Genomic DNA, 15487 nt, shown 5'->3' on the forward strand with positions numbered 1-15487 from the left:
TGTTGCAGATGGAGCAATGCAACTTTCATTAGCCATATCTACATTTCTAATTTTTGTACTGTACTTTTGCCCTTCCTATTGAAGGCCAGGAAATGTGTCCAGCACAAATTTGGGGGTGGGGGGGGATGTAGAGTCAGGGGGTACATAACAGATAGGAAGAATGGAAAGGGCTAATTGAGATATGGCAGATGTATCAGATCAACACACATGTTTCTGCCTTAAAGGGAGCCTTTATTCAACATGGTGACTTTTAAAAACCTAATGAAGCACAATCTCATGAGCAGGCTGAACTGCAAGTCATGACTCCTGTAAAAATCAAGTGGTACAATTGTTTACACACACAGTTTCTGAATAAATCTTTTTTTTTACAAAAAAAAAATCTTGGTCTTGCTAATAGTACATCAAAATTACTATATCTGACAGTTGCAATAAATTATCATTTTCATTTATTTACAAGAGCAAAGTAGTCAAAGGGAAGTGCACTTTTCCTTGCCTTGGGGAAACATTTCTCTTACATTAGAAATAAGTATTGTATATACATTTTAAATTCATGTTTGCAGAAGTGAGAGGTGCAAGTTTATTCCTGACCGACCAGATCACAATCCGAAGAGTGCTTTTTAATTGGGTCAGTGAGACTGAGTAACTTGCCACCTGCCAGTTCTCCTGCATGGTCTGTCCTACCACCTCTACCCACCTCCCTTCCCACACACCTCTTTTTCTTCTATAGTCAGGCTTTCAAAAGGAGGGGAGGGATCAAAACTAGCAAGAGGGAGAGCTGCAGAATGTAAGCATAGAAATTTCCTTTAGAACAAATGTACAAGCTTCTTCCTGTTAGCCTGATGGGACAATTTAACCTCTAGAACACTTCCTTTTGTGATAGCTATAGGGGCACATTGCCAGTTAAGTCCCTGTTGAAGGGCAAGGAACAAAACTTGCTTTAACACAGTGTGTGTTGCAGAAACAAGTGCAGCAGTTCATACAAGGCACTTACCTTGCCGATCAATGTTCTCACCTACAGTTTTCAGGCCTTTAAAGTTAAGCAAGGAGAGCTTGGTTTGGCTACATTTAAGAATGGAGATTTTTGCCTTGAATAGTGCATTTCATTTCTTAGCTACAGTCTCTGTTTTTTCCTTGTGGGCATCGCCACCAGGATTTGGCAGGTGCCTGCTTAGAGAAACGGAATTGAAGATTGAAACAGCGTGCAGGTTTTTGTCTGTACCTTTGCTGCTTCAGCCATGGTCCATACTTTATAATCCTCTTTGGTGTACTTAGAAATTAGAAGAACCAAAGGCTACCATTGTGCAAATACTTTAAAAGGGCAAGTAGCATTGGAGTCCCCTGCTTCTGCTTAAAAACAAACAACAACCAAGAAAATCCTCCTTAAGGCACAAATACAGTCTTAGAAGCTTCAGGTTTTTCCCTTTGAGGCACTGGATGGAAGTTATTTAGGATGGCGCACCAGATCTTTCTGAAGAGAACTTTTTGTCAGTGACATCCACAAGCTCTTACCACCATGTTCCTGTACTTTTTCAAAATGACGTTGGAATTGTCATCAAAGTAGAGAACTGATATTGCGTTCAGCTTTGTAGGGGCACAACATGGCTTAGGAACGTTCTCTGGATTCATTAGGTGAACCTGTTTTAAGTAAATTAACAAACATATTTGTAACTTCAGCCCAACTTGTTAATCTATCACATTTCTGAGCCTGACTCCAAGCAGCTTGGGGCAGTGTCTAGCTCTTTTTTATCTCCATGGCCAACTCTGTGCCCTAAAGAATAGACTTCTCAATGTATTGTTCAATTACCGTATTTTTCGCTCTATAGGACGCACTTTCCCCCCTTCAAAACTTAAGGGGAAATGTGTGTGCGTCCTATGGAACGAATGCAGGCTCCTTAGCTTCAGTGATAGCAACACAAAGCCTCTGAAGCACAGAAAGAGCGCTCCCTCCATGCTCCTTGGCTTCACGTTGCTTTTGCTGAAGCCTGGAGAGCGAGAGGGGTCGGTGCACACTGACCCCTCTCGCTCTCCAGGCTTCAGGGATAGCCGCCTGAAGCCTTTGGAGCGCAGTGCAAGTTCCCGCTGCGCTCCGGAGGCTTCAGGTTCCTTTTGCCGAAGCCAGGAGAGCAAGACTCTCCTGACTTCAGCAGAGAGGGAGAGCTGCGCAGCGCCCCTTCAGCCAAGCGGGAGGTAAAATGGAAGGGGCTCCGTTTCTCCTGCCGCTTCGCTGAAGGGGCCCTGAGCAGAGAGGGGGAGATTTTTTTCCCCCTTGTTCTCCCCCTCCTAAAACAAGGTGCGTCCTATGATCGGGTGCGTCCTATAGAGTGAAAAATACGGTAATCCTCCTTATCCCTTTGTCCCATGGTAGATTTCCACTGATGCCAATGGCAACTTCCCTGCAACCTAAGGAAGGTTAAGCAGTTTTTCTTGGCATTGTGGTAGGGCAAGGAAATATTAAACCCCCCCCCCCACATGCAGCATGATCCTAGTTGCCGCCTACCTGTTAGAGATAAATATTTATTGGGACTTGGAAGTGTCATTTTTAAGCATCAAAGGTGTACTGTGCCCATAAGCTGCATGAAGGCAGTATTTTGAAAAGTGAAATTACGTTGTATGTCAAAGGTCTCTTAAAAAACTCTGCTTCCTCTCACCAGCATGAGAATCCCAGATCAAATTCCAACTCAGTTAGCCAAGTGTATTAGACTAAAGCAGCTGCTCTCAGCTCATTAAAGGAAAGGTTGGATAGAAAAGGTAATGGGGCTAATTTCTAATCCCAGAGTTACTTTCCTCTCCCATCCTGCAAGTGCAATCCCTTGGCCATCCTCATTTACCCAAGACCCAACCACAAATGATGGATGAATTGCTCACCCCCACAACCCAGTCTTACATTTTGCCACCAATATGAAAGAGACAAATTGGAGCCTCTTCACTCCCCCAAACCACATTAGTGGGGGGTGGGGAGGAAACCAGGCAGAGTGGACTGTTTTACAGCATCTGTGAGCTAAGCCAAGGCCTCTACTTACCAAAGTCTGCACAATGGCATGGTTGGTGGCGTTCATATGAGCATTGAGTGGGAAAGAACATTCTCCATCGCAGTAGTTTGCCGGATAGCCCTTGGGTGCAATTATCCAGTCCTTTATAAGAATAATATTACATCTATGAAGCATAACTATTGCAAATGCATACAGGTTGGTCCAGTTCATTGCTTATCAGAACCCTCCCCGTGTCAAACTACAGAATACATGTTGGAAGAGTCTTACCCACTTCCTTATACCCAAGCTTCTTATGTCCTGGCTTCAGTTTTCAAGTATTGGCTGTAGGTAAAGAGTATTATAAATCTCTATGGAGCATGTTTCAATGCCCTGTTTAATTCTCTCTACCCCTCCTACACATATGTTCATATCTGCCAGCTCCTTTCCCATGTGTAGAGAGCTGTGCATGCCAAAAGCAGACATAAACCAGAACATACTCTTAAAATGTTTACATGACATAGTTATTTTTTATAATAAAAGTCTATGGGTATAGTAACTAGTTAATACACACTAAACCATGGTTGTGGTGGGTTATACACTTGGTTTAGCTCAAGATGCAACACATTATGCTTTGACCTCCTTTTTAAAGGTGTTTCAGGGTATGTGCAATCTGGGCTTGCACAAAATTGTGTGCAAATCTACTAAAGCTTCCAAGTGTTTTAAAGAGTTGGAACCATTTAACATGTGAAACCAGTGACAGTCAACCACTGGTTGATACTAGCATGTAAAAAACCCCACATTTTTAGCAAGAACAATGCAGCACTTATAAGCTGTGTTCAAAAAAGGCCTTATGACTGGACTAGCCAACACACATTGTGTTAAACATTATACCATAATTGTGTACATTAGAAGACACATGGGTTCAATAGAGCAAAGAGGATAGAAGAAAGGGATCTCATTCTTCATGACTGCTATAGTGATTTTGGCTGCTAAAGTTAAAGGAACCAGCAACATCAGCCACGTAAATAGAAACATTTTTTTTTAAAAAAAAGGTAATTTAAAATGGTGGAAGCCATCTTCAGTGACAATTGTGTGAAGCTTAAGAACACTGATGGTGAGCCTATGGAATTGTGCTCTACATACTAAAATGTGATTTTCTACTTAAAGCTGAATACAAAATAAACATCTGAAAGAAAAGGTAACTCAATGGAAGCAGACCTTCACCCCACTTTCTTCCAACCTATGCTAACACAGAACTCAGTCTGGTGGGGGGGGGATATACTTTTGTGTTCCGAGCATTGTTTTCAGAGCATGTTTATGGACATAGAAACACCACATACCTGCCATCCCAAGTCTTGGAAGCTAACATAAAGTTCATGCTTTCTGCAAGCTGTTTTTAGGTCACTGCTGTTGTAATCTATGAGGAAGTATATGGGGGGGGGGGGGAGAAGGAGGATATATTTGAAACAACAAATTAAAAACCATATCACCATAATGTGGCAGAGACATTTTGTGGCTTTAAAGCCTAATGCAGATCCAAAGGAAATTCTCTCTCGCTTATCAAACTGCTATTTGAAATTAAAAGAACACGCACAAGGTTTTTGCCAGCACCAACCTGGCCACAGAGGTTTACATCATATAGGGTGCAGTGCTCCAGTTATCACAACCTAAGTCGTGATAGGGCCAGCATCCTCATTATTACTAGTCAGATGCTTACAAAATTTTGTTGCAGCCTCTTGACACCTGTAATCTGCAAGGCTGCAGATATAGAGGCCCTTTGTTAACTGACTCAGTGCCACCAGACCACAGAGAGGAGGACATGGGCAGCTTTCTAGATACCATCTTCCTATTGAAGCTGTTTGCAATTCCTCAGGGTCTCGAAGGAAACTTCTTTTTTTTAAAAAATCCAGTATTTACTTAAAGGGAAAAGTACAGTGCTAAAAGCACATCAAGCGATCATAGAATCCAGCTGGGGCACAGTGTTTTGGCGTCCCTCTGCCTCAAAATAAACCTAACCTAGAAACCACAAGAGATTGGGAGTTGTTTTAAAAAGAGAACAGTGTAAGAGCTTGGGGAATGTTCCTTTTTTTAAAAAAATAAATAAATAAATCTTAAGAATTTCAGATTGACTCTACTTGAATCACAGATTCAATCAACTTTGCAAAAGATGGTTAGCTAGTATAAGAATGCACTCCCCATCACCAGAGGTTTTTAGACAAGCCATTGGATTTCAAATCAAGGCCACTTGTGCTTGACCAAAAGTGGAAAGCATTGTTAAATGCCTGCTTCTTGTACTTCCAGTCCAAGCTAGCAGCTGGAAAACAATCAGGAGAATCGTGTGGTGCAGTTTCAGGCCACATTTTACAGTTTTGGCCAACCTGGAGCCTTCCAGATGTTTTGGATAACAACTTCCACCATCCACACCCAACACTCGTCCACATTAAAACAACAACAAGGAAAACAACTTTTATATATATATATAAAAGCAGCAACTAGCATGTTGTAGTAGAAAGAAAAATAAAGGCTGGAAATGAGCAAAAATTGGGTTGGTAACTATCAGCCTATAAATCAGCATTTTTACATTTTGCACTGTTAACAAAACACTGCAGACCCCTGTACTCAGCACTGGAATTCATTTCTGCAAAAGACAGGATTGAGTACTGTATTGGTACCTAATAATTTTTTATGTGGTTGGTTCTGAACTAGTTTTTAACTTTAGTTTCAATATCAGTTAATGGAAAAGTTTAAATTTGCATAAAAACTAAATATTTCAAGTTTACACAAATATAAATACGTGCCAGTCCTCCCCCCCACCCCAGCCCAATAATGTGGGGAGCAGCTTGGAGCGAACGACCCTTGAAACTTAACTATAAGAAAGGTTCGTTCTTATGTGAAATTTGGCATTTTCGTGGGCTGGACTTAAAATTTTAAAAAGCTTCTCTCCACTGAAAGTATGTAAGCTATATTTATTGGCGCTAATCCTTCCAAAACACATGAACTGCTCCTAATGAGCCCATTCACCAGATTCCACAATGTAATTAATATCCAGGATACATCAACATTGTTTTGAAAGAGATCTCTACGACTCTCCTTTTCTCAGGGTTTGCTTTAGCAGGCAATTGTTTTGAAGGATACAGCTGTTGTAAACTGATTAACCCACTTCACATAAAAGGAGTCGGCTTAGGAGAGATAATGAAATGCCTTGCTTCAGTATACTCTCATATGCTGTACTTTGACAGTCTACACAAAGAAGCAAGATGCATGCAACTTTAGACGCCTGTTCCTACTTTCCCAAGTTCTCTGGCCAATGGTGGAGAAAAACTTACGTCACTTTCAAATTCCTCTGATGAAAACCACAGAGGGCCGCTGAAGGTTTTGGAATGGGCACATGGCCTTAATATCCTGAAATGTGTGATCGTACCATGGCATTATCGGTTCACCAGCAGTTTGCAGTTAACTCAAAAGGAATCTGCGCTGCCTCAGACATCATCAACACAAGATGTCAGTCAAGTTACAGTTCTGTCATAAAACCCTGGACTGATAGCAGTAGGCATCCATACTGAGAGCACAAATCTATTGCTATAGTTACTGAATAAGCAAACTGACCTGCGCTGTCAGATAACCGAAACAAAATAAAAAAATCCCTTCCAGTAGCATCTTTGAGACCAACTAAGTTTGTTATTGGTATGAGCTTTCGTGTGCATTCACACTTCTTCAGATACCACTTCTTTCCCAAAGCATTGGTGTAAAAGATGTTCAGTCAAGGTGTATATCAGTCCAAGGTTTTATGACAGAACTGTAACTTAACTTCATACCACTTCATACCAATAACAAACGTAGTTGGTCTCTAAGGTGTTTCGACTACAGCAGACCAACACGGCTACCTACCTGTTGTCAGATAACCGATTGCAAAGGTATACCAAACAGCTGTTTATGTAGCATATGCAGCTGAATCAAGGCTGGTACTTAAATAAGACATTGCAGCAAAGGAAACTTAACTGTCTTAAAAGCATAATAATTCACTGCTGTGTGTGTAGGAGTGGCACAGGGCTTTTTCGTTGTTGTTGCCTTAGTAGGATGTTTTTACTGCCTGCCACTTCTTTATTTCCTCCCCGTTACAAATGAGTTGGAGCTCAACTGCTGTGACCTCAGCTAAAGGAAGCTCCTCTGACAGTAAGATAGGTTTAAAGCAAGGCACTCCTAAGCCATCCCTGGGTATCTCCTCTGAACAGTTCAGACAGCAACTCATTCTCTCTTCCCAAGACAATTGCATAAGTGAAGCAGGTTTGCACCCTGGACAAATGCTTAGTTTGCCACTTTGGGCCTGGACTTGTATACATGGCTTATTACTTACTTGTCAAGTGCAATAGCATTAAACAATCATTAAGGTAAAGGGGCCCCTGACCATTAGGTCCAGTCGTGACCGACTCTGGGGTTGCAGCGCTCATCTCGCTTTATTGGCCAAGGGAGCCGGCGTACAGCTTCCGGGTCATGTGGCCAGCATGACTAAGCCGCTTCTGGTGAACCAGAGCAGCGCACGGAAACGCCATTTACCTTCCCGCCAGAGCGGTACCTATTTATCTACTTGCACTTTGACGTGCTTTTGAACTGCTAGGTTGGCAGGAGCAGGGACCGAGCAACGGGCGCTCACCCCGTCATGGGAATTCGAACCGCCGACCTTCTGATCGGCAAGTCCTAGGCTCTGTGGTTTAACCCACAGCACCACCCGCGTCCCTTAAACAATCATAACTAGGCAGGTAATTAAAATGTGTGTTTTTAAGGCGTTTGTTTAGAAGCACAGTAAGTTCTGGACTTTAAGGACGGAAGAAAAAGAGCTGACTGAAAGACATATTCAGCAATGCTTGGTTTGTTTTTTGTAGATCAGAGCAGATACTAAAATAATAACAACAACCAAAGCAATTAAGCAAACAATTTTTCAGTTTTTCACACGTTTCAGTTTTTTATCACAAGGCTGCAGGATAAGTTTGGTCAGCTACCTCACCCTGCCTAATGGTAGGGCTCCTCTATCAACTTTGCCTTACTAGAGCCATCATGATTTTGAGTGATGTCCCACTCTACACAAACTTGCAGAACAATGAGTTCCTGCTACCCAGGGAACAGATCCTCCCTTGGAGGGTCATCTAAACTTTTGTGACCATGAGAAAGAAAGAAAAAAGAAGAAGAAATGAAACACTCAAACGATGAGAGATGAATTCAAAGCAGCTTCTGAATGTAAAGTGCTTGGGAAACGAAAGCTACAAAATAGTATTTTGTCCCCCTTTTCATTTTCACATAATCCAGGAGGCAATGAAAAGAGGTTACCTGTGATACTGGATACCCTGGAAACATCTTGAGGCTGAGTAGAGCGGTTTCGACTCTGTTCCCTCCGCCTGTTGGAGGCTGACCTAGCCGTCCGAACGTGAACCTCACTCACTTTGAAAAAAGCCACCATGAAAGGCTGTTTGTCATAAGGGCCATCCCGACCTATTAGTCCTGCTTCTCTAGGGTTTATACCGAGACCTATAAATTAAAAAAAAAAAGTGGTGTGTCATATAAAGAGCACAGTGTTTCTGAATAGCTCTTTTGAGCAACGCAGCTGCTTTCCTACAACTAATGTTCTTCTCACCCCCCTCTTTAGTTTCCCCCTCTCTCCTCCTCCTCTATAGCTGATATCATAGGATACTCTCATTTTCAGTAAAAACTTCACAAGCTTCTTTAAGGCTCCAAAGGCCGCAAGTATACACAAGTGCTGTAAGAGGTACTTCACTCTGCTAATTTGCAAATTTAGGAGGAAATGAGTGGACAATATTAAGGAACAGGTCAGGGTTATGTGTACTCCATATAAAAAATAATGACAACTCTGGGACCTGTGCAAAAAATGGCAAATTAATCAAATTCAACAAAAATTATTTTATCTCACAGCTCTTCTTATCTTGTAGCGTTTATTCTGGAGGGTTTATTATTTTGAACCATCTGTTCTAATTGCTTTAGTAATGGGGATGAGCAATGATCCTTCTCCACTCTCCAATTACTGGGCTTCAGAAAGCAATTGTGAGCCAGACTAGATACTGAGTATAAGGCCGCTTTGCATAGGAGCCAAATCCTAGGGGCTGAGGTCCCTTTGCACCCCTTAAGTAAAACATTTGAGGCCCCCCCCAAATTAATGGACAATGCCATTCAAATGGTGTGTGTGATGTGTCTTGTGACTGATTATGTGGGGCAAGGTGTTATGTATTCAGTGGTCTGTGTTTGCCTGAGCTTGAGTCTGAACTAAGGATTCTGAGTTTCTGTGTTCTGTTTCCATACATGGTGTTCAATCACAGAACATTTCAGGATTAGGGTCTCTGCCATTGGCCCTTGAACTGATTCGCAGCTTGGAAGTTTAGACAGCCAATCACAGTGGGAGTGGGAGTGGCTCAAGCCTTCAGAAATGTATATAAGCAGTTTCTTTGCCCCCATTTCCCAGTTATGTACCGTATTTTTTGCTCTATAAGACTCACTTTTTCCCTCCTAAAAAGTAAGGGGAAATGTGTGTGCGTCTTATGGAGCAAATGCAGGCTGCACAGCTATCCCAGAAGCCAGAACAGCAAGAGGGATTACTGCTTTCACTGTGCAGCGATCCCTCTTGCTGTTCTGGCTTCTGAGATTCAGAATTTTTCTTCTTCTTGTTTTCCTTCTCCAAAAACTAGGTGCGTCTTGTGGTCTGGTGCATCTTATAGAGCGAAAAATACGGTAGTTCAATAAAGGTTCTTGCTGTTATTGCTGTGTCTTGCCTCATGGCAATCCACCTACAATTCACAGGGCTTACCCGCCCCCCACTTCCAATATTTGATTCAAGTTGGTACCCTTGCAGCTTCGTATGCTCTATTGAATTCCACCAGAAAGTGAAATATATTATGTCAAATTCTGGGGCTCCAAAGGCCCCAAATTATCTGTGGCATGTTGCAAAAGGGAAGCATGAGAGGAGAACTCCCCAAAACTTAGCACAAGTTCCTCTCCGTAGCTGCATCAGGAAAAGAGGTTGAAACACTGAGGAAATGTTATGCACTGTGGCATTTCATCAGCAGACAAGCAAACAGAAGGCCTCTTGGTCCGGCTGAAAGATACACAAAAATTGAGGAGCTCACATCACCCTCCCAGAAGACAATTCCACAGCCCCACACAGAGACCTATGGGTATTATTTATATTTAAGAAAAACCTTGCTGTAAGCACCATGCCCAACCCCCCCAACCCCTCACATCCAGAAGTCAGGCATTCCCCAAATTTCACAGCCACAGACATAGGGCATGCAGCCTAGAGAGAGCAGCTTTCCAATATGTGCAGTTGGATCCAGACCCCGGCCATCACATCACAGCTGTGTGCTTGGCTACATTAGCCAGATCATCACATCACAGCTGAACACTATAAACAGAGCTTCCAATTAATGACTAGGACATTGGCCAGATGTTTAAAGTATGTTGGCCTGTTACCTACCGTCCCTGGTCACCACACTCATCTGGAGTCCCAAGTTATGCTGAGGGTTTATCACCCACATGTTGCTGGTGGCAGTGATGTCAAACTCCAGCCAGCCTTCTTCAGAGGCCCATACTGCTCTGGTGTCCAGCAAAAACAGATCTGAATCTCTGAAGAAGAAGAAAGGGGAGGGGAGGGGGAGGAGCAGAGAGAGCATTTTACTATTATTCTGGTCCAAATTTCCCATTTGCTTTCACAGCTTCTTCGCTAGCAGGAGGCAATGTTAGAAACACTTCTCAGCTGTCACTATAAATTTAAACACAGCCTTAAATCCTGATGCATTCAACTGTTCCCTGCACAATCATCATCATCATCTTATTATTATTAATATGCCACCCATCAAACGAAAGAAGTATCCAGTCTCTTCTTAATTCGTTTCCACATTCTCTGACTTCCTCTACACCAAACCATGGGCCTAATTGGGCCTGCCAGCCCTCTGAAGTTGTCCCACAAGGCTGTTTGGGGAAACCATACACACCTGGCAAATCACCTGTTGTCATCAGATGCCAGGCATGGGACAGTTAAAAGGATCTCTTACCCCCAAACTAAGCACCACAGAGCTGAGCTTTCCTGCTCTCTCCTACCAATACACCACCATACAAAACTCAGTGGGAACCACTAAGAACTGAACCATATGCAGAACTGAACAACACTTGCATATTCCAGCCTGTTGCTTGCTCTTCAGGAGTTTGAAATGTGTGTTTGCAGTGGGAAACATATTTGGAACTGAGGAGGTTATGATTTTTTTTTATTTATTTACAAAGCATAGAAATGGCACATGGGAAAAGTGTTACGCTCACACACACAAGCAAATTCTCCTCATCAGATCAAGAAGCAATCACACTTTTGTTACGTATGCGTGTGTGTGTTTTGTTTTAGAAATGTGAAGCTAAGCCCTACAATGAAGACAATGACCCTAGTTTAAGAGCCACTCTGCAAAATGACGAAATGTTTATACAAAGGGGCGATAAGGGAGTCTCTGAATTGGAGGGAACATTTTTTCCTCATGGGAAGATAGAACTTGATAAAAACTTTTTTTTTTTTACCCAAAGTCATCGCTTCTACGTCCATTCACACAAGCATACAGCTTATCGGGAGCAATGTGTCAGTGGCCTGAAGATAATTCTGCTGTCTGAGTCTGTAAGCCCAAATTCAGTGGACTTACATGAAGGCATTGGGAAATCCTATACGTACAGGAATGCCACAACCTGTCCCACTAATATTTACGGTTTTCAAACATTAATTCGCACAAAATGTGTTATTCCCTGTTCACTGGCTTACCACTAAAAGCCAGATGGATTAAATTAACATTTAAATCACCAATGGAGATGACTCATAGAAATCTTCACACAGCAAAGTCCGTTCTGCACTTTGAACCACCTTTCAGCAGCTCTGAATATTTAGACCTTAAGTTCGAAACTCCACCACTTTAGCCACAAGAGCAGCTGCTATGTATTTACAGAATGACTGAAAGCCCTGCCTTTTCAAGTCAGGTGCAGATACACAGTTTCCAAACTGATTTCCAAAAAAGCAAACAGGTCCCTGAGGGACTCGCGGTAAACTTTCTTAAGTACACTGACTCCTTCCCAATTCAGGTGTAAATACACACATTCTGCAAGCTGTCCCCAAGCAGAAACACAACCCCCACCCCCAAGACCCACACCTGTTTGTTTGCAGTAGAATACAAACTAGAGGAGAAACCGGACCACACATACTCTAAAAACTATGCAGCTCTTTTCTGAAACGGCTGGCAGCATGCTGTGTTTTTCACGCCCGATTTCCACTCCTCATGACGACCTGGCCTAACCTTTCTTCATCACCTGCAATACAGAAGAATTGTCCTCTTGCTAAGAAAGATCCATCCATTCATAGAACCTTGTCTTGGTTCCTCCTCAAAAAATAATCCTAGGAACTGTAATTTTACCCCTCAAAGAGCTTCAATCTCCAGCACCCTTAAACTACAGTTCCCAGGATTCTTTGGGGGAAGCCATAATTGTGTTGAGGTGACATGTTTAAACGGCAAACCATAGAGTTGGAAGGGACCCCAAGGGTCATCGAGACCAACCCCCTGCAATGCAGGAGTCTTTGGCCCAACACGGGACTCAAATCCACAAGCATGAGATTTAAGAGTCTTAAATCTGAGCTATCTCCATTCACAAAGAAACACAATTCAGATTTCGCTCGCCAGGAGCTGTTCGCAGCATATACATGTTCACATCCCTTTCCCACACAATCTTAGCCTACCCTACTTTACAGGGTTGTTGTAGGGATAAGAGTGTGTGACTAGCCCTCCCCGATTTATTACATTGGAGTAGAAGAGACATCTCATTAATGACTGGAGAAAGGCCAAAGAACGTTGGATATCTGCTTGGGAGGTTTCTGACGCAGTATTAATTCAGCAAGGCGCCAGGAGTGAAACCGAAAGTAGACTGACCAGCTAGCTGAATCAAATTATATTGCTATGGGGGGCGGGGGGTAAACCTCTAACATTTTACTCTTTGATAGTTGTACTTCCAGTTTACTTGGTAAACCCCCCCCCCGCCGTCGCCGCCCACCTGAGAAAAGCTAATGTTTGAATAGCAGCTGGTTAAGGAACAACACTGGGCAGACGCCACGATTTGATTTTATCTGGACTATTTGTCGGTATGGCAACTACCTGCAGTGGAAGTCTCCTGGACTGATTCGGCAGAAACACCAGTTTGTGAAAAGAGGATGTGAATTTACTGAGGGGAATCCTGGTCTACAGATTTGGACTATAAAGAAGAAGAGTAAATACATAAAATCCACACAGAAACATTTTATTTGGACTTAAACTCACTTGCAGAATGAATGCAGAGGCTGTTGAAAAGAATGAAGGATTAACATCAGAATGTATTAAGGGAATTATTGTAATACTTTGAAATGCAGTAGAACTATGAGATTATTAGGATTCCCTCCGATCTCGAAGCATGGGAAGTCAGCTAAAAAATAATAATAATTTATAATTAGGCATAATATTGGGGTTGTTTTTGGATAATTTGTATAATTTTGAATATATAATTTGGTTTGACTGGAAATTTTTAATACAGTGGTACCCTGGGTTAAGTACTTAACTCGTTCCGGGGGTCCATTCTTAACCTGAAACTGTTCTTAATCTGAAGCACCACTTTAGCTAATAGGGCCTCCCATTGCCACCGCCACACGATTTCTGTTCTCATCCTGAAGCAAAGTTCTTAACCCGAGGTACTATTTCTGGGTTAGCAGAATCTATAACCTGAAGCGTATGTAACCTGAAGCCTATGTAACCCGAGGTACCACTGTAATATGAGTGTGTGACTAGCCCAATGTCATCTGCTGAGCTCCATGGTTGACTCAGGATGTGAACCAGATCTCTTCAGTTCTAGCCTGGGCATTTTAATGCTACTATACTACTCAATCAAAGAGAATATGGGAGAACAGCTTCATGGGCATTGCCTACATACATATGTTTATGTACGTATGTATTTGTGTGTGTACACACAATACACACACTGTTTTTACTCTTCAGTAAACCCCTTCAAGAATAAATAAGGCCATCAAACACATGAGCTAGAAAAAAAGAAAGCAGTGACCAGGACTACCTAAGCAATATGGACTCTGTTGCTGACACAGAAATCATTTATTTCTGGAATTTCTATCCCACAAGGCTCTTGAGAACGGAAAAATTAGCTTCAGCTTTTCGAGGAAGAATGTCCATTTGCTATTTTATAAATATCGCCTCTGAGCTACTATTCTTAAACAGATACGTCCTGACACCTATTTAGAGCATTTGCAGGACAAGCACTTTTGCAACTGAAAATGACATTTCCCATGAAATCTAAACATTTCTTTTACTATAAAACTAAAACTTCTTTCTTCAGGCAAGAAGCTGGAAGATTTTAATTCATTCTAATCATTTATCTCAGCACCGATTATATTATAGAAATTTACGTAATTGGCGAAGTAGCTACTGGTTTTGCTTCTATATTACTGAGGTAGCCAGATTAAAATAATTTTTCCTCTCTTCCTTGAGCACACATCACACCATGGAGCACTGCCACAGCAAAACATCAGAGCTATAAAAAGCTATATTTCATATATACGTGTGTTTTTTCTCAACATTGCCTACTTTCCTACACTCTCTATCCAGCCCTTCAGTTATGTATTTTTTCAACCAGGCATAAATATCCCTGAAAATGCAGTGAGAACAAACAGAACACTTTCTTCAAGCCATTGAATTTCAGACAGGGTCCTCTTATTTTAATTATGGTTCTGAGGACCACAGTTTTTGGCCTGTCTTCAAAGGTCAGCATTACTCAGGTTCTTAACAGGACTATTACACATCAGCAGCCATTTACTGAGCCATTAATTATCCCAAACTCACTAAAAGGTTCTTCATGCCGAACTTCTTCTTTTTTCGTTTGTTTACTATTCTTCAACAACACGTTGACATAGCAGTCTAGACTGAGTACAGTGGTCACCACAGGAAGGATATTTTTTTAAACTTAAGTTATGAGAGTGTTTGTGGGCACAGACTACTACTCTGCATTTAAATGCAAGCCGTATATATTAGTATATCCTTCCTGCGTTGGACGAAATCTTTGACCTGCTAACTCCAGCAGCTATGGGCTGCCATGCTTCCGGATTTTCCTGAACGTTTTACCGATTTCAGCGCGTACGCTGCTGCCAACTGCGGTATTCTGGATATATCTGGGAAATCCTGGACGTACTGCAACCCTATTTTGAATTAGAAACTCAGGCACTGGTTTGGCTCAATTTCCTGTTGGGATGGGGGGGGGGGTTTAATACTGTTAAAGGTAAAGGTACCCCTCACCATTAGGTCCAGTCACGGACGACTCTGGGGTTGCGGCGCTCATCTCGCTTTATTGGCCGAGGGAGCCAGCGTACAGCTTCCGGGTCATGTGGCCAGCATGACTAAGCTGCTTCTGGCGAACCAGAGCAGCACATGTAAACACAGTTTACCTTCCCGCCAGAGCGGTACCTATTT

General features: G+C 42.2%; 1 protein-coding gene across 1 annotated transcript in view; it reads right to left on the reverse strand.

Moving 5' to 3' along the window:
• Positions 1-210: 210 nt before the first annotated feature.
• BMP6 (bone morphogenetic protein 6) overlaps positions 211-15487 on the reverse strand; it is an 85375-nt gene continuing 70098 nt past the window's right edge. Inside the window, exons 3-7 of the mRNA XM_081918249.1 lie at positions 10444-10592; positions 8292-8489; positions 4310-4386; positions 3021-3131; positions 211-1635 (exon numbers count right to left, since the gene is read on the reverse strand). Of these exons, the coding sequence (XP_081774375.1) occupies positions 1486-1635; positions 3021-3131; positions 4310-4386; positions 8292-8489; positions 10444-10592 (685 nt within the window). The 3' untranslated portion in view covers positions 211-1485. The remainder of the gene's footprint in view (positions 1636-3020; positions 3132-4309; positions 4387-8291; positions 8490-10443; positions 10593-15487) is intronic.

This window comes from Podarcis melisellensis, assembly GCF_964234715.1.
Source record: "Podarcis melisellensis genome assembly, chromosome: 7".
Classification (NCBI taxonomy): Eukaryota; Metazoa; Chordata; class Lepidosauria; order Squamata; family Lacertidae; genus Podarcis; species Podarcis melisellensis.